Source organism: Arachis hypogaea, chromosome 2 (genome assembly GCF_003086295.3).
Source record: "Arachis hypogaea cultivar Tifrunner chromosome 2, arahy.Tifrunner.gnm2.J5K5, whole genome shotgun sequence".
NCBI lineage: Eukaryota > Viridiplantae > Streptophyta > Magnoliopsida > Fabales > Fabaceae > Arachis > Arachis hypogaea.
In genome coordinates this window covers 89307119-89332932 of record NC_092037.1, presented here as the reverse complement: position 1 = coordinate 89332932, position 25814 = coordinate 89307119, and the positions used below count along the sequence as shown (strand labels likewise).

The 25814-nt window shown below is 32.3% G+C and overlaps 3 protein-coding genes across 4 annotated transcripts; 1 reads left to right on the top strand and 2 right to left on the bottom strand.

The window, feature by feature from the left end:
• The first annotated feature begins 3321 nt into the window (after positions 1 to 3321).
• On the top strand, positions 3322 to 5313 carry LOC112750073 (uncharacterized). 2 transcript variants are annotated; one of them, XM_025798614.2, is made up of 3 exons: positions 3322 to 3586; positions 3944 to 4255; positions 5084 to 5313. In XM_025798614.2, exons 1-3 carry the CDS (start codon positions 3388 to 3390, stop codon positions 5122 to 5124), a joined length of 552 nt encoding a protein of 183 aa, XP_025654399.1. In that variant the 5' UTR covers positions 3322 to 3387; the 3' UTR covers positions 5125 to 5313. The 2 variants fall into 2 exon arrangements, with proteins under 2 accessions (XP_025654399.1, XP_025654391.1); XM_025798606.2 differs by lacking the exon at positions 5084 to 5313 and having other exon boundaries at positions 3323 to 3586; positions 3944 to 4399.
• A 2075-nt stretch (positions 5314 to 7388) lies between these two features.
• Positions 7389 to 10166, bottom strand: LOC112750067 (UPF0481 protein At3g47200). The gene is made up of 3 exons (XM_025798593.3): positions 9940 to 10166; positions 9471 to 9854; positions 7389 to 8705 (listed from the first exon to the last, which is right to left on the bottom strand). The coding sequence occupies exons 1-3, from the start codon at positions 9952 to 9954 to the stop codon at positions 7587 to 7589; spliced, it is 1518 nt and encodes a 505-aa protein (XP_025654378.1). The 5' UTR covers positions 9955 to 10166; the 3' UTR covers positions 7389 to 7586.
• Positions 10167 to 23207: 13041 nt separating this feature from the next.
• LOC140177217 (uncharacterized) lies at positions 23208 to 25814 on the bottom strand. Its single transcript, XM_072210264.1, has 7 exons — positions 25397 to 25814; positions 24823 to 24932; positions 24566 to 24684; positions 24416 to 24481; positions 24170 to 24340; positions 23977 to 24073; positions 23208 to 23876 (listed from the first exon to the last, which is right to left on the bottom strand). Exons 1-7 carry the CDS (start codon positions 25812 to 25814, stop codon positions 23208 to 23210), a joined length of 1650 nt encoding a protein of 549 aa, XP_072066365.1.

The window sequence follows — 25814 nt, the reverse complement described above, 5'->3', positions numbered from 1 at the left end:
AATACATTTGAAATAATAAATTTGATTAAGAAATATAAATAAAAGGAACATACCTAATTGAAAGTTTCATATTAGTTCTGAAAAAGGGATTGAAAGAGAACGAATTTTACGTGCGAAACGAAGAAGAAGGGAATAAAAGTAACTACTTGGTCTAATTTATACTGGTTTTTTAAAATAAACCATTTATATAAAATAAACTGATTTTTTTAAACCATATAATAACACGTGTCAGCCATTCAGAAGCAACTTCACCTGCAGAGTCGACTGCAGGTGAGTTTCTGCCATTTTAGAAACATGTAAAACAATGAAATGAAATTTTTTTATTTCTAAATTGATAGTAAAAAAATTATTAGGTAATTTAATATATTTGATTAAATTATTATTTAATATTTTTAATTATTAATTTTACAATAAAATAAATATATGAGTTTTAATTAAAATTTTTCTTCCTTCTTTCTCAAACAACTGTTTATATATAAACCTTTTTGTAGGAAAAAAAAATATTTACTAATAATTTTATTAATAAAAAGAAAAAATAAAAAAACAAATATAGTAATAAGATTATTTATAAAAAATATTTGTTGATTAATATTTTTTCTTTATATTTAATTTACATTTAAATTAATATTATCCAATTTTTTAATTTTTTTCACTAAAAATATTAGCTCTATAGCATTTCCTTGATTTTATTTTTTCAGTTAAATAATCCAAAATTAATACATTTTTATTGTTTTTAAACCTATGTAATTTTTTCCGTGCGGTATTATTGTTTTCCACTTTTCCTTCAAATTTTAAAATCCTATTTAGCAAATCCCAAGCCTTAATTTAACTATGGCATACACTCATCGGCCATTATGGTAATATATACCAACTTTTCAAAAAGTGAAATATTATGGTAACTATTTTTTATTAATATTAACGAATTTTTAGTTAATATTTTATTTTTATAAAATTTAAGATTTAGAATTTAATGTTTAAAATTTAAAATATTTAATTAAATAACAATAAAAAATGATAAATTTTAGGGTGCTACACATCTATGTAATTTTGTATTTAAGTATATTTAAGTTGGCCTAACACCAAAAAAACCTAATACCATTAAATGAAACGTGAAATACACGCGTTCAACACACACGAAACAACCGCTCTTGCCCAACGCTTAACGCTCGTTTACACACGAAACGTCTTCTTCGTTTTCTTTTTTGCGTTCCTCCTTCTCCTCATTATCTTCCTTCTTTTTTCGCGTATTTTCTCCTTATCGTCATTCTTTTGTTGTTGTTACTGCTGTATTTTTTTATCTTTTTCTCCTTCTCTCTCTAGTGAAGAAGCAGTAGAAGGTGAGGAGGAAGAATTTTGAATTGTGTAGAACAGAAATAAAACCAAACACGTCATTATGGTGAAACAATTGTACAGTACTGAGTGAACGAAACATAATACATTATATAAAAGCAAATTCCAACAGCTTCTGCATAATAAATCGAACCATGTACTCATGGTGAAATAATTGTATAGTATTGAGTGAACGAAACATAATACATTATATAAAATCAAATTCAAATAGGTTTCTACATAATAAACCGAAAACATCATTATGGTGAAACAATTCTATAGTACCGAGTGAAAAAACATAATCCATTATATAAAATTAAATTCAAACAACTTTCTGCATTATGAACTAAAACACATATTCACAGGGAAACAATTGTGTAGTATTCACTGAATGAAACATAATCCATTATACAAAATCAAATTCGAAACACCTCTGTCTACAATTTAGATATTATCAATTCAATTCAATTTTAGAACACCTCCATCTATTCAATTCAATTCAAATAAAATTAGCAATAAGCAATTGCATTCTGTTGAATTCGATTCAAATTTGAATAATCCAAACCTCACCAGTATGATTCATTTCGGAAGAATAATCCAAATCGCTCTCATTCAACTGATTTGAAGTTGATTCATTCATTGTTTCAATTTAAAAGTTCAGATCGAAAAAGAAAAAAAAAAAGAAAAACGACGAAGCTTATTACGTTGAATTCAATCTATATCCATAACGAAGAACGCGAATAGAGAAGAATAAGAAGAACAAGAAAAAAAACGCGAGTATAGGAGAACGACGAAGCCTATAATGCAAGCAGAGAAGAAGAAGAAAGAAAAAAAATACAAATAAAAAAAAATGTTTACGTTGAACAAAAGTCATAGAAAGATGGGTAAATCATAAATGATTTGGAGATTAAAAAAATACATATAACAAAAAAGATTTGGATAATATTCATGTATTTTTTATATAAATGTGGAGCATTATTATAAATGTTATTCACCATATCCTATTTTTAGGATTGTTTTTTGTATGTGTAAATTTGAACATATACAAATTACACATCTAATATTTCTATTAGGACAAATGTTAAGCGGACAAGTACGTATCCAAAATTTCAAATTAAACCACTCGGACTCCAACCTCAGCTCTTTTCCTCTTATTCAAATTGTTAATGGCCTCTATAATCTATGATGTATCAATGACCAAAATATATAGTGTGTGTTTGAAAAAAAATTTAGAAAAAATAATTCTAATTTTATTAAAAAAATTTAATTCTATTTTTAATTTAAATTCATAATTTAAAATAATATATAATTTTGATAGAATTAAATTTTTATTGATTTTAATTTTTATTAATTTATTCTTAATTAAAAAAATTAAATTCAGAAAGAGTAGAATCAGCAGCACCGAATTGATCTTTGAATTTTGATAATCAGCGGTCAGGAATTGTATCTTTAGAAATGGTAAGTTCAGCGAAGCACATAAAAAAAAGGATTCAAAAGCTTCATTAAATCAAGTGAGTTTTCACATTTATCGAAGACGAAGATGTAAGAAAACTTTTTCTTTATCTTTTGTAAGACCTAATCTCTTAAACTTACTATTATTAATTTTTTGGAGTAGCCCTATGTTATGTTTTATTGTTTTTGTATCCCTGAATGTGGTAATTGTAATAGAATTTCTTTTATTGCAATAAAATTACTATTTTAGAGGGAAAAAAATTAAATTATAAATGCCTCACGTGATGTGATGCGTAGCAAAAGTAATATAAAAAAAAGAAAAGTCTAGGAATCAGCAGTTTTATTGAATTTTGACTAGTATGTAACCAGTAGAGAAAGGTGAGCTATGGGATGAAATTTCATACCAATCTCACACCATCAAATCATCATTAATGGCTAATTAATGACTAACAATCACAAAAATTGCTGACTCCTAGCATTGCTCATAAAAAAATGCTAACAGTTGTTGGTCTATAACTTTGACAGCACACACATACATGTATAGAAGGATTTTTCTTTAGAATTCGCCTAAAAACAAAGTCAGGTGAAGGAGAAGGAAAATCGAAAATGCCAAAAGGTAAAGAAAGCCACCGCGGAGCTCGAGTTTTCCTTAAAAGATCAAAGCCATATACGGCCACCGACGGCGGTTATCATGATTATTTCCGCAAGGCTGTGGATGATTGCATCAACAGTAGTAGTTCTTCTGATGCTGTTGCTGCTACCCACTCTGACCACTCCATGATGAGTCTTAACACCAACAATAGCGGTGAGTTAGTTATTTATGAATCATGATTACTCAAATCTTCATTTGACCACATACACTATATTTCTTCCTTGCAAAAATTATCATCTCATGATAATTATCATCATCATACGTTCAAAAGTCTTCTTGATCTCGGAAGACATTGACTTATTCAATTTTTGGTAGAAATTTCGTGATTTATTAGTTATTTCTTTCTAATTAAATTACTAGCATTTTTTTACTTAGTTGAAATCCGATCAAGAGAATTTTACCTAAGTCAGTGATACTAAATCATTTAATTTACACACAAAGTTGAATCATGTGCCGTTAAAGTTCTGAATGTTGATTGTGGATATGTCGATCTAAACATGATAAAAATAGATGAGAAAATTGATGGGATCGTTGACTTGAAGTCAATGGGTCTACAAGCAGCTGAGGAACTATCCAAGAGACCCAAAAATGGTCAAATCTATGCATCGGTAAAAGCAGATTTTGAAAGCATAAACGCACGCTTGAAGAATCTGTCCTTGTCTTTTGGAGAACCCAGTTCCATCGATGAGGGAATTGAGATAGCTGATGCTGCTTCATTGTTAAAGCTTTTGGACAAGTCAAACCGTGAGATTGACATGGCTGGGGAAATGGCTCAAAAGGGTGTCCTTTTGATGGTTCATGCACAAATCATGCTTAAGAAAGGTCAGGAACTACTTGACCAGAGCAAACTCAAGTTACGATGCCTTTGACATGAAAGTTTATTTTTGAATAATTAGAAAATAAATAGTTAAATTTGTCTCCGAAAAGATTTTTTTAATTAAATTCGTCTTTTAAAGATTTTGAATAGATCGCATGAGTCTTTTTGTTACTTTTGTTGCTGATGGCATTAGAATTTACTGATATAACTTAACTAACACCACAACACATATATAAATTTATGAAATTAGATCAAATCAATTTTAAATTGAAGAATTTTAATGTCTCAAAATTCTCCTCGATTTAAGATTAATTTGATCTAATTTTATAAACTTCTAATGTTAGTAGCCAATTAGAATTGTCAAGCGTATTGTGGTTAGTGTGGTATTACTTTAACCTATCACATTCACAAATTTTGATACTGTCAGTAACAAAAATAACAAAAAAACTAATTTGATTAAATTAAAATCTTTGAAAAGACAAATTTGATTTTAAAAACAAAATGTTAGAGACTAATTTAGAACAAATAATCTTTCAAAAACGAATTTTACCATTTAGAAAAAGTATAGAATTCATGTTAGTTTATCAAAGGTGAAGTATCTTGCTTTACACCTTTATGTTTGGTTCGGGTTCGGGTAAAAAGTGCGATAAGTTTTTGCCTTTTTATACGTGAAATTCATTTAGGTAAAATTATCTCCTCTTTCATCCTTGACCAAACATGCATACGCTAACTTGAATTCGAAAAGAAAATGATTCAAATATTCAATAATCTCTTGTATTCGTTAGCTCTATTCTTGATCTTTGTGGTATTGAAGAAAAAAGAATTATGCTTAGGAGGGATTTATCATCAACATTGCTTTAGTGAAGCTTGCTAGGAGGGTTTGGCATGCCACACGGATCTTATGCTCTTGTATTACTATTTCTACTAAGTTTTTTTTTTTCTTTTTCACTATTATGATGAGGTATCATTAAAAAATTTATCTTGAGATGTCTCTCAATTATTGGATACGTAGGAGTTTTAAAGATAACTTTTATGAGAAAGATAATTTTTCTCATATACCATACATACATGTGTGATTGCATTATCCTAGCAGCTGATTTTAATTGTGAAAAAACAATTGTAAATAAACAATTAAACAAACTCTAAAATTATAAACAAAATGAGAACTTTTTATTTTTAATATTAGAGTGGTAGTGGTGTTTTTTTAAAATGTGGATTGTTGGGGTGTTATACTCAAATGTGGAATCGTTTAACTAGAGAGGAGAAATCGGACCGCTCGATTTATTAGAGGTATAAAAATTAAATCATCCGATTTCTAGAGGTACACAAATCGGACCGTCCAATTTGTGTTAAAAAAATTAAAAAATTTGAAGTACAAGAAATCGGACTCTCCGATTTGTGTACTTTTTACAGTTTTAAAAATACAAAAAATTATAATATTAAATTATATCACCATTTCTACTTTCATAACAAAAAAAATTAGCCACAAAATGACACTACCGTGCCGTTATTGTGCAATCTTTTATATCTCATATCTCTTCCATGGCAATCAGTTTGAGTAAAGTACGTAGTGCAAGAGATGGCTACATGATGTTAAAAATATGCAAACTAGATTCTTATAATCAAATTCTATAAACAATACAATTAACCCAATTTTACAATTATAATAAAATAGATTTGCAATTATAATCAAATTCCATAACTATATATAATCAAATTACGTTCACATTTATAATCAAACAACTTCACGGTTTAAATGAAGATTGTACATGAAACATTTGCTTATAATGTAAAAAGAACTAAACAACCAAGTAAAGCAACAATCTTATGTTATTTTCATGTGATCCATATGCTACATATGCTATGATGTATGAACACTGATATCGCATACAACACGATATGATATACGCGAACAACAAATTTTAAATTTGTATGAGATACAGAGGAACCACATATATATAAAAGATAAAGTATTTATTAGATAAATTATAATAATATTTTAATATTTTATTGATATTAAAATATAAATTAATTTTTTTAATTATTTTTAATATTTTTAATGATATAAAGTATTTAAATTAATTTTTTGTTTTAATAAATAATAATATATACTATTTTTAAACTCATTTCAAGAATATATATTAAAAAATAAGAATAAGGTTGGTTACGCTCACACATGATGGTATTTAGGTGTATCCGAGAGTGTCGAAAAAAATAATTTTAATCTTTTATTAAAACATGATTGGATACGAAAAGCGCATGTCGGACAAATGTTGGATGGCATCGGACATGGCAACTTAGCAAAGTGTTCGTGCTTGGTAGGCACCAACTAATGCAGGTTCACAAAACTCCAACACAAAACCATGCCCTTCCCCTCTTCTCTTTGACATGCATCCTCCGACGGCAGTGTCTTATAGGCGATTGCATGGTGGTTCAATGGCTATTATTACTCACAGTGATGCCACTACGGTGCTTGATGGGGTCACTAAGGTTGGTAAAGGTTGAAAGGTGATGCAGTTTGAACACCCATCATCCATCACCATACCATCTTTCCCACAAAGGAGTGCAATTAGAAAACAGTGCAATAAAATAACTAGTCTATTCATGATTCATCATGTATGTTATGTTGGAGGTGAAAAGAGAACCCAAGTTTTTATGAACAAATTTAATTAAGTTTACATATATGAAACTCGTTCAAAAAAGAAATAAATAGATAAATTAATTGATCCCATCATTTTTAATTCTAATATACTTCTAGTAAATTTCTTTGAACTTGTGGATAGTTAATGGATATAACTTTTTTAGATACGAGTTTCAATATTTAGAAAATCATGTTATGAATAAGCGTTGATCATAAGTATGTTTCTGAGTTCTGACTTCTAATCATAAATCTGGTGGTAACCTGAAGGCAGTTATGTGCTAATTATTACTTGGGATAGCCGTTAATTCATTTAAGGTTGCTTTGATTTGCTCTGTTACAATTATTGACCTTCTAGCAGAATTGTGGTCAATTGAGACAGTGGTGAAAATTCATGCTCACTTTATTTCTTTGGCAAAATTGTATGTTGATCTCACAAAATTAGTTCATTAATTTTGCTTTAATTGTAAGAATATAAGGATCATAAAAGAGTTGCTTGATTTCTTTGACAATCTCAAACAGAACAAGACAAAAGATTTCATTCACAATAATTTCAGGAAAACACCTCTTCAATGTTCAACATGGACCTAAATCTCTTCCATTAACATACACAAACTTCAACATCACAATTGTGCATTCAATTTTAAACTTGAAAAAACATTAAGAGACACAAATAGCACTTTTCTTGCTGATGATGCCTAAGAGCCACTAGTTGCATTACGTGCCTGCTCAGCTGAATAATGTGTCTGCTTAGCTGAATAATATGTCTGCATAATGGTGAGAACAAGCAACACAATCGCGGCCACAACGCCGAAAAATTTCCACACTGTTGGGATATGATCGCGTATCAAAATTCCTAGCCAGTTCCACCAATAGAACACAAGAATCTCAAGAACATGCCTGCACCTATGCCAAGTGATTATAGGCCATTCGCGAAATGCTTTCGTGACCAATGTAGTCCGGTGTGCATTAAGTTTCTTACAGTGATCACTGTAACTTGAATCCATGTGATCAACACCATCAGAGATGGTGCGAAACATTGTCATAATTTCAGCATTGCTCTTCTTGGACTCATTCACTATCACTCCCTTTTTCTCCAGAAACTTGAGGTCATGCTCACAGCATATCAAAGTTTGGAAGAACAAAGCATAGGAAGTATACTTGCCTCTTATCCAAATTCTGCTCTGCTCCCAAGCAATCAAGTTTCTCCATCTCGCTTCCGTTGTTTCCTTAATATGCAAAGCCGGTATTTCAAGTATCTTGTCTTGCTCATTGAAACTTATGTTAAAATCAAATATGTCCACAAGCTTATGCTGATTGTTAACACTAGTACTAGCATTGACATTACCATTTGCAATGCTGTTGCTATTTGTTGGTTTAATGGTTATTCCTGCAGCTCGAAGCCTGGTAGCGCATCGCTTTAGTTCTCGGCATGCTTGTCTCAATCGTTTGGCTTCTTGATTGTTGTCTTCTTCAACTGTGGACAAGTGCATTAAGTGAAGCATATGAGCCGAACCATGCCGGTCTTTTGACTGGTAACCAAAGGCTTTACGAATGACATCGGCCACACGATGATCTTCTGCAACCCTATTACGGTTGTAATTGTTGTTGTTTTCAGGGAAGACATTATTGTACAACTTCTTGAGAACAATGAAAGGGATCTGATTTTCCAGCATTGAAATATCATTCAGCACACACTGCACCTTCTCCTCTGTCTCTAGGAATGGGTCATTGGAAAAATTTTCGCCCTGGTTTGTCTGTGGATCCATGTATTCCCCAAGCTTATGGAGAAGTTCTAGCAAGAAACAGCCATCCACCTGCAACATGTACAAATGGACCTTGTTCAATGAGTAGAGGTTGCATTTGAATTTCAACTGAGATAAAAATACAAAAAAGCTAGTTTAGCTGTGGAGTCAGAGACAAATTTTGTCTTGTATTTTATGTGCACTTTAAAAAGAAAAACAGAAAATATTTGTCTCTATCTCTTCTATCTTAGTCTTTCCATCTCTGTAATCTTGTCTCAGTTAAATGTATCTCCTTTCTCACACATATATTTATGTGCCTATAATTATATTTTTGTCACTTTTCAACTACCAAACAATATGACCTTGGAAACCAGAGAAGAGAGATTTAGTTCACTTTCCACTTTTCGTGTAACCTATGGCAATATCTCCTGCTCCAATTAGAATTATACAAAACAAGAGTCACAAAATTTCAACATCCAGATACAGAAGTTATTTCGGGACTAATCAATAAGAGGAAAATACTAGGGAGACTAAATCTAAAATTATCTTATATAACATAACATTTATTATTTCATATACATAACATTTGTAATTATATATTTATTACATCTAATATTACACAACTATTCTAACGATAATTAATAAATGTTAAATAAGGTAATTATGGGTTGTTTGTAGTAAGTTCTTTCTTGTCTCACAAACGCTATTGTTATTTTCAAAATCTTAAATCTTAAATCCTAATAGTATAAAAATAAGGCGTTGGCACAAAGATGCTAATATTAGCCTCTAACTAACATTTCTGTTGTGGCAAAAAAGTAAGTAGAGTAGGGCGATTACCAACATGATTTTGGCGAGGTCCTGGGGATCCAAGTCGAGGTCACCGCCGTAGGAAGCGCGAACCACCTTGTCAAGCTTGAGAATTTCCTTACCCCACTCTCGGGGTCCTGGTTCTTGTTTTTTGTGTCCTCCTTGGTTGTTTTGCACCTTGCGGTCAAGGAAGGACTTGGCGTAGCGCCATTTGGGTTCTTCCATTAAGAGAATCTGCCTTGTGGCTCCCCTGTGTAAGGGTCCTACAGACACCAATTTTGGCTTGTAACATTCTTGTTTTGGGGCTCGAATCTCGTCTGGGATTCTTGAAATGCTGCACGCTTGAACTTCTCCGTGGTCAAGAGAACCCAGCATCACTTCAACGGGAATCATCCATTCAGTTTCGTCCTTCGACTTCAATTTAGAAAGAGAAAACGATTCATTATTAGTATCGAATTGAACAGAGAAGAGAAAATACAGGAAAAGGAAGAAGTTATACCTTGTCAGGAGTCATGTTTGTTTCTTAGCAGCAAACTCGTAGATTGCTACAAGTCTCTCAGCTTAGAAATGATTTTCATAGGACGAAGAATCTGCTATGGTTCTAACTTCTAAAAAAGTCACAACTCACAACAACCGAGCAAGTCAATCTGAAGTCAATTTAAATTATTGTAATAAAAGCATGGCCCAAGAATCATATTAAATTAATTAGTGACAACTATCTAGTTCAATAATGAAGGTGTTAACGTCAGTTATATTAGGAAAAATACTAGGATATAATTTTAAATTAGAATAAATTATCATTTATATCCACAAAAGATATAGATGTTGACAAATGTATCTATATAAGAATAAAACGACAATTATAACTACGAAAAATGACTTCCGTGTGCCAAGAATACCCGGACGTTGGTTATACAATCGGTCCGTAAGACAGTAAGAGTATTTTTGGTACACAAAAGCTATATTCCATAGGTATAATTGTCGTTTTATTCTTATATAGATACATTTATCAGCGTTTGTATCTTTCATAAATACAAAAGGTAATTTATTTTTTTAAATTAATAAAGTAAGAAATTACTTATATATGACTCTCATAATTTTGATCTAAAGATGACTAAATTTTTATTTTTTACTTTATTAACTTTTTATTAAAAAAAATTGATCTGTGATACTAATAATTGTTATTTGACAAATTAAAAAGATATAATCATAAAATTGTTTTTGAATAAAATATTTTTTATACTATTCTTAAAATATATTATTAAGATACATGTTTCCAAAATCTTTATTATTTTCGTGTAAAGTATATAAACTTGGTTAATGAGCATTTTAGTTTTTAAATGTACAAGATCTAAAATGAAAATAAAAAAATTTTAAAATTTAAAATTTTAAACTTCTAACAAAACCCAATTAAGGATAAAATATTAGATCCTAAACTCTCAAAAGACACTCTTGTAATTATGATAAGGAAACAGGAAAGATATTTTTAAATTCAGTTTATACTTTATACTTAATAAAAAATATTTTTTATTATATTTAAACCTATTATAATTATTTTAAATTTTAGATACAATTTTAATAAATAATATTATTATAATTTATGATTATTAAAAGTAACTTTTAAAAGATAAATAACGTTTAAAAATAACAACAGCAATACCTAGCATATCATTAAAACTAAAAGTATAAATGTGACAAAAAAAACTAAAAGTATAAATACGCGTAAATATTTTAATTTACTACATATATACAAAATATTAATTTATAGAGAAAATACGACTTTCTTTTTTTCAAAGATTAAAATAAATAATTGTCTTTGGTTTTTTACAGTATCTTCTAATCCGACAGGTCAAGAACTAATTAGATCGAAACTTTATTTAAGAGTTTGTCGCTGATCAATGAATTGTTTTTTTTATAAGACGAGATTCAAATTCTCGATACTTGCTTAAGTAGATTAATGAGCTAATCACTAGACCAATCCAAGTTGATTTTTAACTTATTTGACCAAAATATCTTTCAATAATTATATACATAAATATATATAAATTAATGATAATTGTTTGGTTGATTTAATTAAAATAATAATATAAAATAGTTTAAATTATTACAAAATATTTATTTTAATATCTTTTATATATTTTTGTATTATTTTAGTTTATTTATGCAAAAAAAACCCATATATATATATATATATATATATATATATATATATATATATATATATATATATTCCAATTACAATTTAGACTAATCAATCAGTTATCACTAATATACATATATAATTATTAATTTATTATTGAAGACTGCTTTAGCCAAATGAAATAATTAAATAGTAGCTTATTTTAGTTTTGAAGGAGAAAAAAAATATATGTTTGTTAAATAAAGAAAAGAAAGGTCATTTATATATCTCTCAAAAAAAGAAGGAAAAAAAAATATCTCTATTTATCTTTTTGTAAAAATACAAGCACACCTCCAATAACAAAAACTAAACATAGCCTTCTTTTATTTGCTTTGAGGTTTCTGCAATTGCAATGGTAGCTTTGTTTCTGATTAATTTTTCTGCAATTTATCTACTATATATTATTAATGTTATAATTAAAATATATTATATATTTTTTATTATAATTAAAATTAAATATTTTTTAAAATTAAAGAGTTCTATCATTTTTTCTTTTTTTTTTTATCTGATCTCTCTTATTTCTTTATCTATTTTATCTTTTTATATATTATTATTAATGATTAATTATAAATTTAATAATTAAAATATATAATATAATATTTTTTAATTGTAATTAAAATTAAATTAAAATTAAAATTAAAATATAATTATATTATATTAATAATTTAATAACTAAAATATATACACTCTTTCATTAAAGTTAGAATAATTTTTTTAAATGATTATATTACTAATTTAACAACCAACATATGTCACATAACATCTTCTCATTCAAATCGGAATGAAATATTTTTTTTTCAAAATTAATAAACTACTCATTTCTTCCATCCTCTTGTCTATTTCTCTCTCCTTTTCTATTTCTCTCTATTCTTTCTACTATATATATAACTTATAATATATATTTATATTATTAATTTAACAAATTAAAATATGTCACGAGATATTTTTTATTATATTAAAATAAAATATTTCCTTTAAAATTAACAAATTCTCTTTCACCTTCTTTTTTATCTTTCTCTTTCTCTTTTCTCTCTTATTCTCTATTTCTTTCCATTTTTCTATTCTACAAAAACTAAAATTAATAAAATAATATATTTTAAATGAATTTATAAAATTATAAAAAATACATTAAATTTATAATTAAAAATAATCTTAATATTATTTACATAAAAAATTTATTATTATTATTATATATATATTTTATTTGTTTTTTTATTTAGTTTCAAATTTTCACCATTTATCTTTTTAATTAATATTTTATTTTTTTTAGATATTTATTATATATAATTTGGAGAGAATATTAATTTTGTGATTAATAATTAGAATCAACATTCAATTATTTCAAAAAAATTATTTTTGAGTTAATTTTATAATATCAATATAATTTTTTGGGTAAAAAACCATAATAAGCCAACTGGCTCAAAAAATTACGTAAATACGCCAAAGCAAAAATCGTTTCAGCAATAAGCCAGATCGTATTTTTATATAATTCGAACCAGGTTGGTTCGAACTCTATTTGTTAGTAAATCGAACCAGGTGAGTTCGAATTAGGGTTTTTTGTTGGTACTAAATCGAACCAGCCTGGTTCGAATTAGGAATGAAGGTAATTCGAACCAAGGTGGTTCGAATTATAGTGTTTGCATGTAATTCGAACCGGGCTGGTTCGAATTACACCAATCATAGTTCGAACCAGGCCGGTTCGAACTATGTGTGAGACTGAGCTGTATATATATGGTTCCAAACGTGAGTTAGTATCATTAGAGGGAGTAGGATGGCTAGTGAGGAGAGTTTTGTGGTTTTGGTGCACCACAGAGGATCTGTTAATAGAAAAACTCGTTCCGGAGTAAAGTTCACAGATAAGAATCCTCTATGTATTGTCATAACATCTACGACGAGTTACGATGACCTTGTTAGCGCTGTACTAATGAAGCTCGGTCTGGAGGGTGCGAAGCGGGTAAAGAAGTTTTTCTATCGCATTCTAGTCACGGTGCTACAGAATACGGTGAAGTATGATTGCTTCACGATTAATAATGATGCGGACTTGCAAGTAATGTTTCTATGTCGGCGGCAGTTTCCGGAGGTGAGGACACCGGAGTTGTTGGCCCGGCTGGTTGATGTTGTATCCAGCTCCGGCGGTTCGAACAGGAATACGAACACTATAGCGAATGCAGCAGGTTCTAGTTCCCGGCCTGCCGTTGCTTCCTCGTCCGTCCCTGTGTACGAACCAGTGGTCCAACATGTCGCCTCCCCATTTTTCGCTGTTGACCTCAATGCCACCGAAGGCGACGAGGTAGTGGAAAGGGAAAACTTGCCGAACGCTTTAGTGGGAGTTGCACCTGTTGGCGTAGGAGACGGTTTTTTGGACGATGAAGACGAGGATGACGTCGAGCCGGATATGATTGACGATGATAGCGCTGATGATATTGGAGCGACTGGGCCTGCGTTGGAGGTAGGTGGTTCTAGCTCTGGCACACAGCAGTATCCACCACATTTTTCCTCGTTGGACTTGGACGCCATGAGACATGAGGGGGTGTTAGGGCACGCTGTTGGATTCGGAGCTAGAGATGCGGAAGGGACTACTGGTCTGACAGAGTTCCAGGTGGGTCAGCAATTCCAGGATAAAGATGAGGCCCTTTTAAGTGTGAAGACTTACAGCATCCGGCGAGGGGTACAGTACAAGGTGGTGGAGTCCGATTACCGCCGGTATGTGGGCAAGTGTTCCGAGTTTGGGAATGGGTGCACATGGTTGATTCGACTGAGTCTCCGGAAGCGCAAGGGCATTTGGGAGGTCAAACGGTACAATGGACCTCACACTTGCCTGGCCACATCCATCTCGAGTGACCACAGAAGTTTGGATTATCATGTGATTTCGGCGTTCATTATGCCAATGGTTAGGGCCGATGCATCCGTGAGCATCAAGGTGCTCCTGAACGCCACGGCAGCGCACTTTGGTTTTAGGCCGACTTACAGGAGGGTTTGGATGGCGAAGCAGAAATCTATTGCCCTCATATACGGTGACTGGGATGAGTCCTACAACGACCTGCCTAGGTGGGTCTTGGGTGTCCAGCTGACGATGCCTGGGAGTGTTGCGGTCCTGAAGACGAGCCCGGTTCGAGTTGGAGGACAGGTGGACGAATCTCAAGCGTACTTCCACAGACTTTTCTGGACTTTCCCGCCCTGCATCGAGGCATTCCGTCATTGCAAGCCGCTAATCAGCATTGACGGCACACATTTGTATGGGAAGTATGGGGGAACGTTGCTCATCGCGATTGCACAGGATGGGAACTCCAACATTCTACCTGTGGCATTCGCACTAGTAGAGGGTGAGAATGCGGAATCCTGGACATTCTTTCTCTCGCACCTTCGACAGCACGTGACCCCGCAGCCCGGTCTGCTGGTTATATCGGACAGGCACAACGGCATCAAGGCTGCGCTTGAGGCTCCTGACGGCGGTTGGCTACCGCCATCTGCGTACCGTGCATTCTGCATACGACACGTAGCGGCTAATTTTGCCCTAACCTTCAAGGGCAAAGACGCTAGGAGGCTACTAGTCAACGCGGCGTATGCGAAGACCGAGGTTGAATTTGATTACTGGTTTGATATCCTGCGATCTGAAGATCCGGCGATGTGTGAGTGGGCGAACCGGATTGATTACTCGTTGTGGACTCAGCATCGTGATGAGGGGCGGAGATTCGGTCACATGACGACGAACATCTCCGAGTGTGTGAACTCTATCCTAAAGGGGGTCAGAAATCTCCCTGTAGCATCCCTGGTGAAGGCAACATATTGTAGGCTTGCGGAACTGTTTGTTCGCAAGGGGAGAGAGGCTGAGGCCCAGATGGGAACAGGACAACAATTCAGTCAGCATTTGGTGAAGTGTATTGAGGCCAACATGAAGACGGCCAGGTGCTTCACGGTGACGCTGTATGACCGGGATAACTCCGAGTTCACTGTAGCAGAGACAACTCCGACTGGTTCTTTCTCCTTGGGTACTTACAGAGTATCACTTGCCTCTCGGACATGTGACTGCGGGTACTTCCAGGCTCTTCATTTCCCGTGTCAGCACGCACTTGCGTGCTGTGCATACTCACGGGTCACCTGGACCTCTTACGTTCACAGCGTCTATCAGATTAGCTCGGTCTTCAATGTGTATCGGATGGGATTCACACCTCCCATCCCGGAGGGCTTCTGGCCACCTTACGACGGGCCCACGGTGATTCCAGACCCTGCCATGAGGCGTGCCAGAGAGGGTCGTCCTAGATCCACTAGGATACGGACGAATATGGACGAGGCGGATCCGAATCGGCCAAAGAGGTGCGGCCTATGTCGCCAACCCGGACACACGCGACGTAGTTGCCCACAGGTTGGAGGCTCGTCTCAGACAGGACACCATTAGTATGCATGTTGTTAGTGTTAGCATTATCTACATTAGTGCGCATCTTGCTAGTCTTAGAGTTATTTAAATTATATCCCATGTTGTTAGTGTCAGTATTATTTACATTAGTGCACATGACTTTTAGTTTGATTGTTGCCAGTAGTAATGAATATGGCTTCTTTAATTATGTATTTTTTTCTTTGAATTTCAATCATGTATGATCCTGGTTTGTACTTTTTTTGTTATGTTATAGTCTGTTTACCTATGTTTTTTTTATTTGTGTTCTGGGACATTCATTTTGTATGATCAATGAATCTTGAAACAGTTTAGCGTTTATTTTTTCTTATTAAACTGTGTCCGGGTTGGCGACATAGGCCGCATCTCTTTGGCCGATTCGGATATGCCTCGTCCATATATACACAGCTCAGTCAGTCTCACACATAGTTCGAACCGGCCTGGTTCGAACTATGATTGGTGTAATTCGAACCAGCCCGGTTCGAATTACATGCAAACATTCTCTCTCTATAATTCGAACCACCTTGGTTCGAATTACCTTCATTCCTAATTTGAACCAGACTGGTTCAATTTAGTACCAACAAAAAACCCTAATTCGAACTCACCTAGTTCGATTTACTAACAAATAGAGTTCGAACCAACCTGGTTCGAATTATATAAAAATACGATCTGGCTTATTGCTGAAACGATTTTTGCTTTGGCGTATTTACGTAATTTTTTGAGCCAGTTGGCTTATTATGGTTTTTTACCCTAATTTTTTTATACTAATATCTAATTATATTTTTATATATAGAGTGAAAAAATATTATTTTTAAATAACATGTATAAAAATTAATTATTTTTATTTGTATAATAAACTTAATACTTAATCAAATATAAAAAATTAAATAACTAAATTCTTTCAAATTTTAGACACCAAATATTAAAATTAATCATTAATAAAAAATTAAATCCTTTCATACGAAAATAATAATTAAAAAGCCTATTATTTTGTTTTTATATACATAAATTTTGGTTTTTTTAGTAGATAAAAATTTTTGTTCGTTGTGATTTTTTTATAAAAGTAATTTAATTTTGTAAATTTTTTGTGTCATAATTTATATTATCAAAATAAAATCGATATAATTTAAAAAAATTTATATTTAGTAAGGTAATTACGAAAGAAATACTAATAAAATATAATTTAATCTCAAAAAACAAAAGTTGACCTTTGAACCTAATTGGTTATTCTAATACACAAAACAAGAGCAAATTAGAGGTTATCACGATTGGAGAAAATTAAAATAAGCATAATATGAGCTGTCCGCGTTTGAAATCGGGAAATACTGAAGGATCAGAGATCGAAGACTTTGACATGCAGCCGAAAATTCCATGCAACCCTTTGGAGTATATTTTAACCGAAGATTTCATGAGTTGAAAATGAAAATGATAAGAGAACCATTAAATCCAATAATAATATAAAAAAACTGAGATTTCAGAGTAAAAATGAATTACAAACAACATTATTTTATATGTTTTCGCATGATGAAGTTGGCTGTTTCATTTGATTATTAATTAAGGAGTAACAGCAGAAGAGAATATATGTAATTAGAAAGAAGAGAAAGTATGCTCGTACTAATAATAATAAACAACTACTATTTCAGTTCATAAATACGATAATTTCTTTTACAATCACACTATAAAACTAATAATATAACAACCAATTTCAACCAACACATTAAAAATAAAATGCCTAAATAAATTTTGGAAGTTCTTTTTAGTATAGTTATAAATGTTTTAAAATTAGCTATTTCAAATGTTTTTTATAAAATGTAAGAGTGAATAATCCACCTAGTTCCTAACAATTATCTTGAAAGGATAACGAGAGTCCTCTAAAAAAAATATCCAACCCGACTCTTGATATTTTTTTTGGGATTGATTAGTCCCTTACAAAAAAAATAACATTGACTTTTTTTTGCATAGGGACTAATCAATCCCATAAAAGTAAAATTCAGAGAACGGATTAATATTTTTTTTGTCAAAGATTTCATTGTTTTTGAGATAATTGTCAAAGACTATTTTAAATTTTTTTCAAAATGTAAATTATGAACATTGTCAGTAAATTTAGGCATATAATGTTGGTATTCAATACTTTTTCGGTTGCACATAATAATATTAAAGAGCTATTAGAATTTATGTTTTTGACTATCAATTAATTATTAATGTTTGAAAATATAAGATAAAATATGTTATTAAATTATTCGAATAAAAAAATTAAATTAAAGATTAAGTAATAACAAAAAAAACAATAAATTTTAATTCACCTAATATTTCTCTTCTAAAAGTCGGATTGCAAGTGGCATAAAGAATTTAGAGGTTAGCTAAGATGTCCGCATTCAGCCATCCACCCACTATTTCTAATAACCATTGACCACAGAATCCTTGTTCCACCTGCATAAAAAAAGGCATGCAACTCCCATTCCCTTTCTTAATCGATCATCGATCCAATAATACTAACAAGGCTAGTTACTTTGATGAGTTCAACGCGGCGCTCATCTGCTGCATCAGAAGCGAGTAGTTTCGCATCCAATCGTGCCTACTGCGGTTATTCTCCGAGCCGCTATGTCCGCAATACTACTACTACTAAGCCATCAAGTTCCAGGAGCTCAAAATCCTCCTACGCAACTGCTGCCTCGGGATCAAGCTTTGCATCTAACCGTGCCGTCCGGAATTTTTCCCCGGCAGTTGATTCTAACCGCCGCTTCACATCCACTCCTGTTGTCCGTACACCTCCACTTTCTAGTATTTCTGAGACGGGTTCTGGTTATAGCCGCTTAACATCCGATAGCTCTGCTGACTCGGTATGGAGTTTTGCATCTAATCGTGCTGTCCATAATTATGACCCCACATCAACTCCTATCCGGAATTCTAACCGTTTGACACGTGATCCTTTTCGCCGTAGTATGGGTTCTTATTGGCACTCAACATCATCAGATTTTGCGTCTAATAATCTTGCCGTCCACGGTTTTGAGAGGGGTTCTTGGCACTCAACATCATCCTATAATAAATCTGTTGCCTCGGAACCAAGTTTTGCATCTAATCGTGGTGTTCGCCGCTATGCTCCACCATTGAGTTCTGCTATGAATTCTAGATTGTTAACATCTAATGGCTTTGTCCATAGTACTACTCAACTGCCAAATTCTGATGAAACAGGTTCTAGGCACACAACCACCTATAGTAATTTTATTCGCAGTTCTGAGCCTCTAGAGAATCCAAGGAACGATTCTAGCCACCCAACATCCGATAGTCGTCATCGTGAACTTGTTTCTTGGCCATTGGATGCAGGGATTGATTATTCTAGACTCCAAACATCAGATAGTTATGCCCGTGATCCTTTGCTACCGAAAGCTACGAACAATTCTAGCTGCCCTGTGTCATTTATGATCTTTGTCTTCTGTATTGTGTTGTTGTGGCTTTTCAAATTCCATGTGTGAGGTATCTTAGGTAAGGCTTTGTTTAGAGTTTGAAGACTCTTGTTTTTCTATTTGAAATTTCTTTACAGGATAGTATAGGTTTGTCTATCATTCCTTTTCTTTAATATTGTATATTTATATGATCTCCCTTATGTTTGTCAAGATTTATACACGGATTTTATAGAGATGAGATAAATTTGACCTACAAGTAAAATATTTATAATGGCATTAATTTTATTGATTTTTTACATAAGTTTAACCTATAAATAAAATACTGACGCATAATAAAAAAATTAAATCTAAAACTGAAATAATTTTCTCTTAAATTTTTTATGATTACTTTTATCAAAATAATTTTTTATAATTATAAAAAATAATTTCTTATAATTATTTTTATAATTACTTTTACTAAAATAAATTTTTTATAATTTTTTATATTTTTAATTATTTTTTATTATTATTATTTTTAATAATTTCTAAAAATAATACCAAAATTATTTTTTAATTGTTTTTGTTATTATTTTGGTAAAAATAAAAATAATTTTGGTGTTATTTTTAGAAATTATTAAAAAAATAATAAATAATAAATAATTAAAAAATAAAAATAATTATAAAAAAATTATTTCAGTAAAAATAATTATAAAAAATTATTTTTTAAAAATAAAATTAATAATAAAATAATTATTTTAAATATAATTAAAAAAATTATTTTTGTTATTTTTATGAAATTTTTTATATAATTATAAAAATAGTTATAAGAAATTATTTTGATAAAAGTAACCATAAGAAATTATGAGAAAGAGAATTATTTTGGTTTTAAATTTAATTTTTTTATCGTATATCAATATTTTATTTGTAGGTCAAACTTATGCCACTTTTAATCACCAAAACTAATGCTATCATAGAACTCTCCTTTTATAATAGAGAAAATCTAGATCTAATTTTTTTATTTTAGCCTTATTTTTTTCAAAATTCATTATACTGGTCTTCGAGATTCAGCTCTAGACCCTGTATAGGGTTAAATGACATCATTTCATTTTGGCACTTAAACAAGGTAAAAACAAGTCCATTTTGGAGAATAATAAGAGATAAAATAATTTGTATATCATATAAATTTTTTTCATCTTCTTGTTTTTGCCTTGTTTAGGCGCCAAAACAGAATGACATTGCTTAGTACTGTGTCTAGTATATTAAATTAGTGTCATTTCAGCACTCTATTTGCTTATTCAACGCTAAAAAGAATTTAAGGACTAATATAGTGTCCAAAGCTAAATCTCAAAGACCTGTATAGTAAATTTTAAAATTAAGATTAAAATAATAAAAGTCGAGAATCATATGGATCAATTTAAAAATTTAATCAGACTATGAAAAATGAGAAAAAAATTAATAAAAAAAATAATACAACAAGATAATCAATGTCTAACTTGGAGCTAGTTACAATGTTAGTGATAAATTTAGCAAGGTACTGATTCTATTAGAGCAGCATTACTCCTTTTACAATTTATAGATACTATACAAAGTCAAGAGCAGTATGTATCTATTCTTCTTTTTCTCAAATGTTATTAGTTCACTCTTTTTTCTTTATAATTCTCTCAATTTTTTCATTTTTTTGTTAAGTAAGAACATATTTTTTTGTTGTTCAACTCATTGTGCCAAAACCCCTTTAGAATTTAAGGCGCTCAAAATCTTACTGATCTACTTTCTCAACATCATGTTTTGCATTTAATCATGTAGTCAGTAATTACACTACAAGAAAATCGGAAGATAGCAGCGGTTTTTAGAAACTGCTGCTAAATAGAATCTGGCAGCAGTTAGCGCGACAGATTTAAAAGAGGCTACTAAAAGCGTAACATTTTGCAGCGATTTTGCTTTAACCGCCGCAAAATATCGACTGGGCAAAAATGTTTGATGAGCTTTTTGTAGTGGTTTTCTCCTAACCACTGCAATATATTTTTAACTTGAAATTTTTTGTTTAAAAATTGCCTTGTTAAGTCTACTCAAGTTCTCGCTAATATTTTTTTTGAAAAGCATGTTTCAAACACGGTAAGTAAATGTGTTAGATACAATTTATATTTTGTATTACGTAAAAAATAATTCATGAGTTAAAAAATATTTACGACATAATAATGTGCACAAATTTACGATTGGGCTTCTCTTGTGTACTATCAGCGCATTTTGATTTTGTATTCAAGCATAAACTGGAAAAAATAATAAGCCAAACTCTGAATTCATAAAGTGAAAACAAAGTTCAACAGAACTTAACAATCAAAATTCTTGAAATAGACAAATTAAACAAGTATTGAGTCTAAATTTCTCTTTAACATCGTATTCACCTGGCCAGAAAAATTCTGTCACGAATCTACTGTAGTCACGTGATAAAGGATTTGATAAGTCATCTCCAAACCATGGCTTTTTGTTCAGATCGAAACCCCTTTTTGTAGCATGTACGTCATCTTCTCTATGTTGGGTGTATAAAGTCTCATTACCTTCTTCCGGAACCTTATTGAGCTCAACATGCCTAGAGGTGTCATATCCACCGGAGGAGATAGCTTCTAAATCATCTTCTGAATCAGTGTCTGCCCCATCTAGAGTGTCATCAACTATTTCGCCTGAATATTCAGCTGACACTGAAAATATGAACATGCAAACAACAACTTAAGTCTACTTAAAAGAAAATGATAATTCCCAGGTCATTAGCTAGTAATTAAAAAAATACGTTAAAATGGTAAGCACTCTTTAAACCTAAACAAAACAAAATTAACATTTACCATCTCCTTTGTTGGTAGTTTGGACGGATTTCTTGGAAAGAAGTTCTGTAATAGAACGTTCTATATACTTTAGTTCCTCTTTTGAAGCAATATCCAACTCAACAACATGCGTGTTTCTAAAGCGCGTCTGCATCATAATAAAATTAACCAGTTCATGGTCTTTTTTGTAAATCATACCGTGTCTGTGTCATTCACTTCCTATGTTAGAAATTTATTTCTAACCTTTAATTCAACAAGTATGTCTTCGGAGGTCCTACCAACTACAAATGTCACAAAAACATACACAAATTTCTCTTCGTACATTGATCCCCATGCATGAAGTTCCTACATATTTTAATATGAATGTATCAACTATTGTTGATTATTTGTTTTAAGCTTATATCAACTTAAAATTATCATTCAAATATAGTTTAACTTAAGTTTTTAATGGTATGCCTAATGAACAAACCTGCACAGTAGCTTCGTTCACTGTTTCCAAGTATTCATTAGAACAAGATCATCCTGATGTAGCCTCCAACCAAGACCTAACATTCAACTTACAAAACCATATGTCTCTGACAACAGTAATTGCATGTTCAAGTGAATAGAATAGAGAGACCATAGCCATTTTGTTAGCGAATGTTGTGGCCGCACAGCATGAAGAGAAATCCTCCGTATTGATTTCTCCTGTTATACCACCATTTTATGTTGACTATATTGGTCAATGATAACAATACGGTAATTCAAGGATATTAAGAACAACAACAATGATGATCACAACAATAATTACTTCAAAAGTGTGTCTTGCTATCAACAAACGTTGGAAGAAATGAGAAACTGGTGGTATTCATGAAAACCAACAAGAAATGAAAACTTATTTCAAATACGAAAACACAGATTGTAATGTAACAAGCAAACTACATACATCATAAACACTATTAAACTTATTAAACACACACACATTCTCTATAAATGATGTTCATGTTTTCCATATTTCCACTAAGCCACATCATCGAAATTCTCGGAAGCATCATCTATTGGGTCTTCTAAATCATCATCCCGTGTCAACTGTAAATCACCGATGTCACTTGCCGCTGACATGGATAACCCTGGTTGTGGAGAAAAAGCAGCTTCAACTTCATCATTCTCTCCTCCCATGTCATACAAGTCTTGTGGTTTTACATGAATCACTATACTCCATTCTTTATCTACTTCATCATCTACATAGTATACGAGATGAGCTTCTGATGCCAATATGTACGGTTCATCCTCTTCTCGATCATCGATGTGTATCAGACGAGTGAAATTAATGCTGGTAAGGCCCATATGGTCTTGTTTGATGCCTCTGCTCGTAGTTGTGTCAGCCCAGATACATTTGAACAACACCACTGTGAAATGGCAGCTGTAGTTTAATTCAATTATATCCATAATTTTTTCATAATATGGGATACTACCAACCGCCACTCCATTGTCACGCATGCTTGCATAACTTCTAGTATTAGATGAGACATAAACTCCACTATTTTGTATTTTCAGTCCATCTTTATTTGTGATAGTTCTAAACTTGTAGCCATTGATGTTGTACGCCCCGAAACGTCTTGCTTGAAGCATGGGACCGCATGCCAGCAACTTCATTTCTTTTGAATGTATAGTACTGTCCATTTGAATCTGGCACCAAATAACATCCACCGTTGATATAAAACATTGGATTTCATGAAGTTTAAATTCTATACTAAAAAGACATTAGTCAGGTTAAATTTCTATGAACCTCATCCTTGAACCAACAAGGAAATTCTACACGTACAATACGGTCTATCTTAGATTGCAACCTTATTTGAGTCCGTAATCTTCGCTTCGTTTCTGCCCTATATTTACTTTATGATATAACAGCAAATTAGTCCAACGTATGAGTGTGTGGAATGATTTATGCTCGTGGTTAAAAAATACATGAGCATACTTACTCAAGAAATGGAACGACGGCCTCGCAATTCACTAGCACGTGACGATGTGCCTGATCTTTCTCCGTTGGAGTGAGTCTAAAACGTGAAACCGCCCCTGACGCCTTTCCAATTTCTGGGAATATAGTTTTCCCTGAATTGTGTGTAACATCAATAGGTTGATCATCAACGCGCCTGGGTCAGTTGATTCTACTCTCAACATTATCCAAATATCTAGAACAGAATGTCAAAATTTTCTCAGATAAATACCCCTCCGTAATTGAGCCTTCTGCTAGTGCTCTATTACGCACATATTGCTTCAATCGACCTAGATACCTTTTATAGAAATAGGACACAATGTTCAGTATATATGTTATGAAATCAATTGAATGTATAACAGGTATTCATTAGCAATCTAACCTTTCTATTGGATACATCCACCGAGAATATACCGTGTCTTCAAGTTTTAGTTCATCGACGAGATGCACCGTAAGGTGAACCATGACAGTGAAAAAGGATGGTGGGAAAATCATTTCCATCTGACACAGAGTTTGCACAATATGATTTTGAAGGTCACCAAGTTGTGAAGGATTTACAGCTTTCCCACAGATTTCTCAGAAAAATGATGACAAATTCGCAATCACAGACTACACTAGACTAGGCAATGCATTCTTTACCAAAATCGGAAGTAATTGTTCCATCAGAATGTGACAATTGTGACTTTTCAACTCAGACAACTTGCACTGTCGCAAGTCTACACAACGAGCAATATTGCTAGAGTAACCATCTGGAAAGACCACGTTCTGTATAGTCTTCAGGAATACATTCTTTTATGGATTCGACATTGTGAATATTGCAGGAGGATATCTACCACCATCGTCCGGCCACATTTCAAGCCTTATGCTCATGCTTTGTAAATATTTGTGAGCTTTTAAATTGTCTTTTGATTTGGCGCTATCGTTTATGATAGTGAATACCACATTGTAACAAATATTTTTTTCTATGTGCATCACATCAAGGTTATGACGCAACATTTGATCCTCCCAGTACGGGAGTTCAAAGAACACACTCTTCTTTTTTCAATGTGAGTCATCCTAATCTGCATCTTCACCAATGCGTCTTTTTTTTTGCTGTCACAGTTGAGTTCTTCCCAAATGAAACTTGGATGTTAGACTGTTACCTCAGGACATCTGTTGCAGATAACCTCTTCGGTGGACCTCTACTTTCAACTTGTCCGTCAAAATCTATTACGGTCTAGTCTATATTTATGGCCCTGATTCAAGAAGTGGTGATGTCCCATGTAACACCATTTTCGACTGAATGTCAATCGTTGAGCCTTAGCGTCCACGTTACATGTAGGACACACTAACCCACTGTATGTAATCCACCCAGATAAATTTCCCAACCCCAGAAAATCACTAATAGTCCACATTAGCGCCGCACGCATCTTGAAAGTGTTCCCCTTGTTAGCATCATAAGTTTCAATGCCATCCCACAGTTGCTTCAACTCATCCATTAATGGCTCCAAATAAATATCTATATCATTACCAAGCATTTTAGGACCGGGAATAATCATAGATAGTGTGAAAGAAGTCTGTTTCATGCAAAGCCATGGCGGAAGATTGTATGGAATAAGAATCACAGGCCAGATAAAATACTTCGTACTCAT

Bases quoted from the DNA above. Each gene is read 5' to 3' on its own strand.
- LOC112750073 (XM_025798606.2), top strand. From the start codon at position 3,388: ATGCCAAAAGGTAAAGAAAGCCACCGCGGAGCTCGAGTTTTCCTTAAA. The intron at 3,587-3,943 runs GTGAGTTAGTTA...TGATAAAAATAG, and splicing joins TCTTAACACCAACAATAGCG to ATGAGAAAATTGATGGGATC.
- LOC112750067 (XM_025798593.3), bottom strand. The intron at 8,706-9,470 runs GTAATCGCCCTA...TACATGTTGCAG, and splicing joins ACCTCGCCAAAATCATGTTG to GTGGATGGCTGTTTCTTGCT.
- LOC140177217 (XM_072210264.1), bottom strand. From the start codon at position 25,814: ATGAGTACGAAGTATTTTATCTGGCCTGTGATTCTTATTCCATACAAT. The intron at 24,685-24,822 runs GTAAAGAATGCA...ACTCTGTGTCAG, and splicing joins AACAATTACTTCCGATTTTG to ATGGAAATGATTTTCCCACC. The intron at 24,341-24,415 runs GTATTTATCTGA...CAACTGACCCAG, and splicing joins GAAGGCTCAATTACGGAGGG to GCGCGTTGATGATCAACCTA.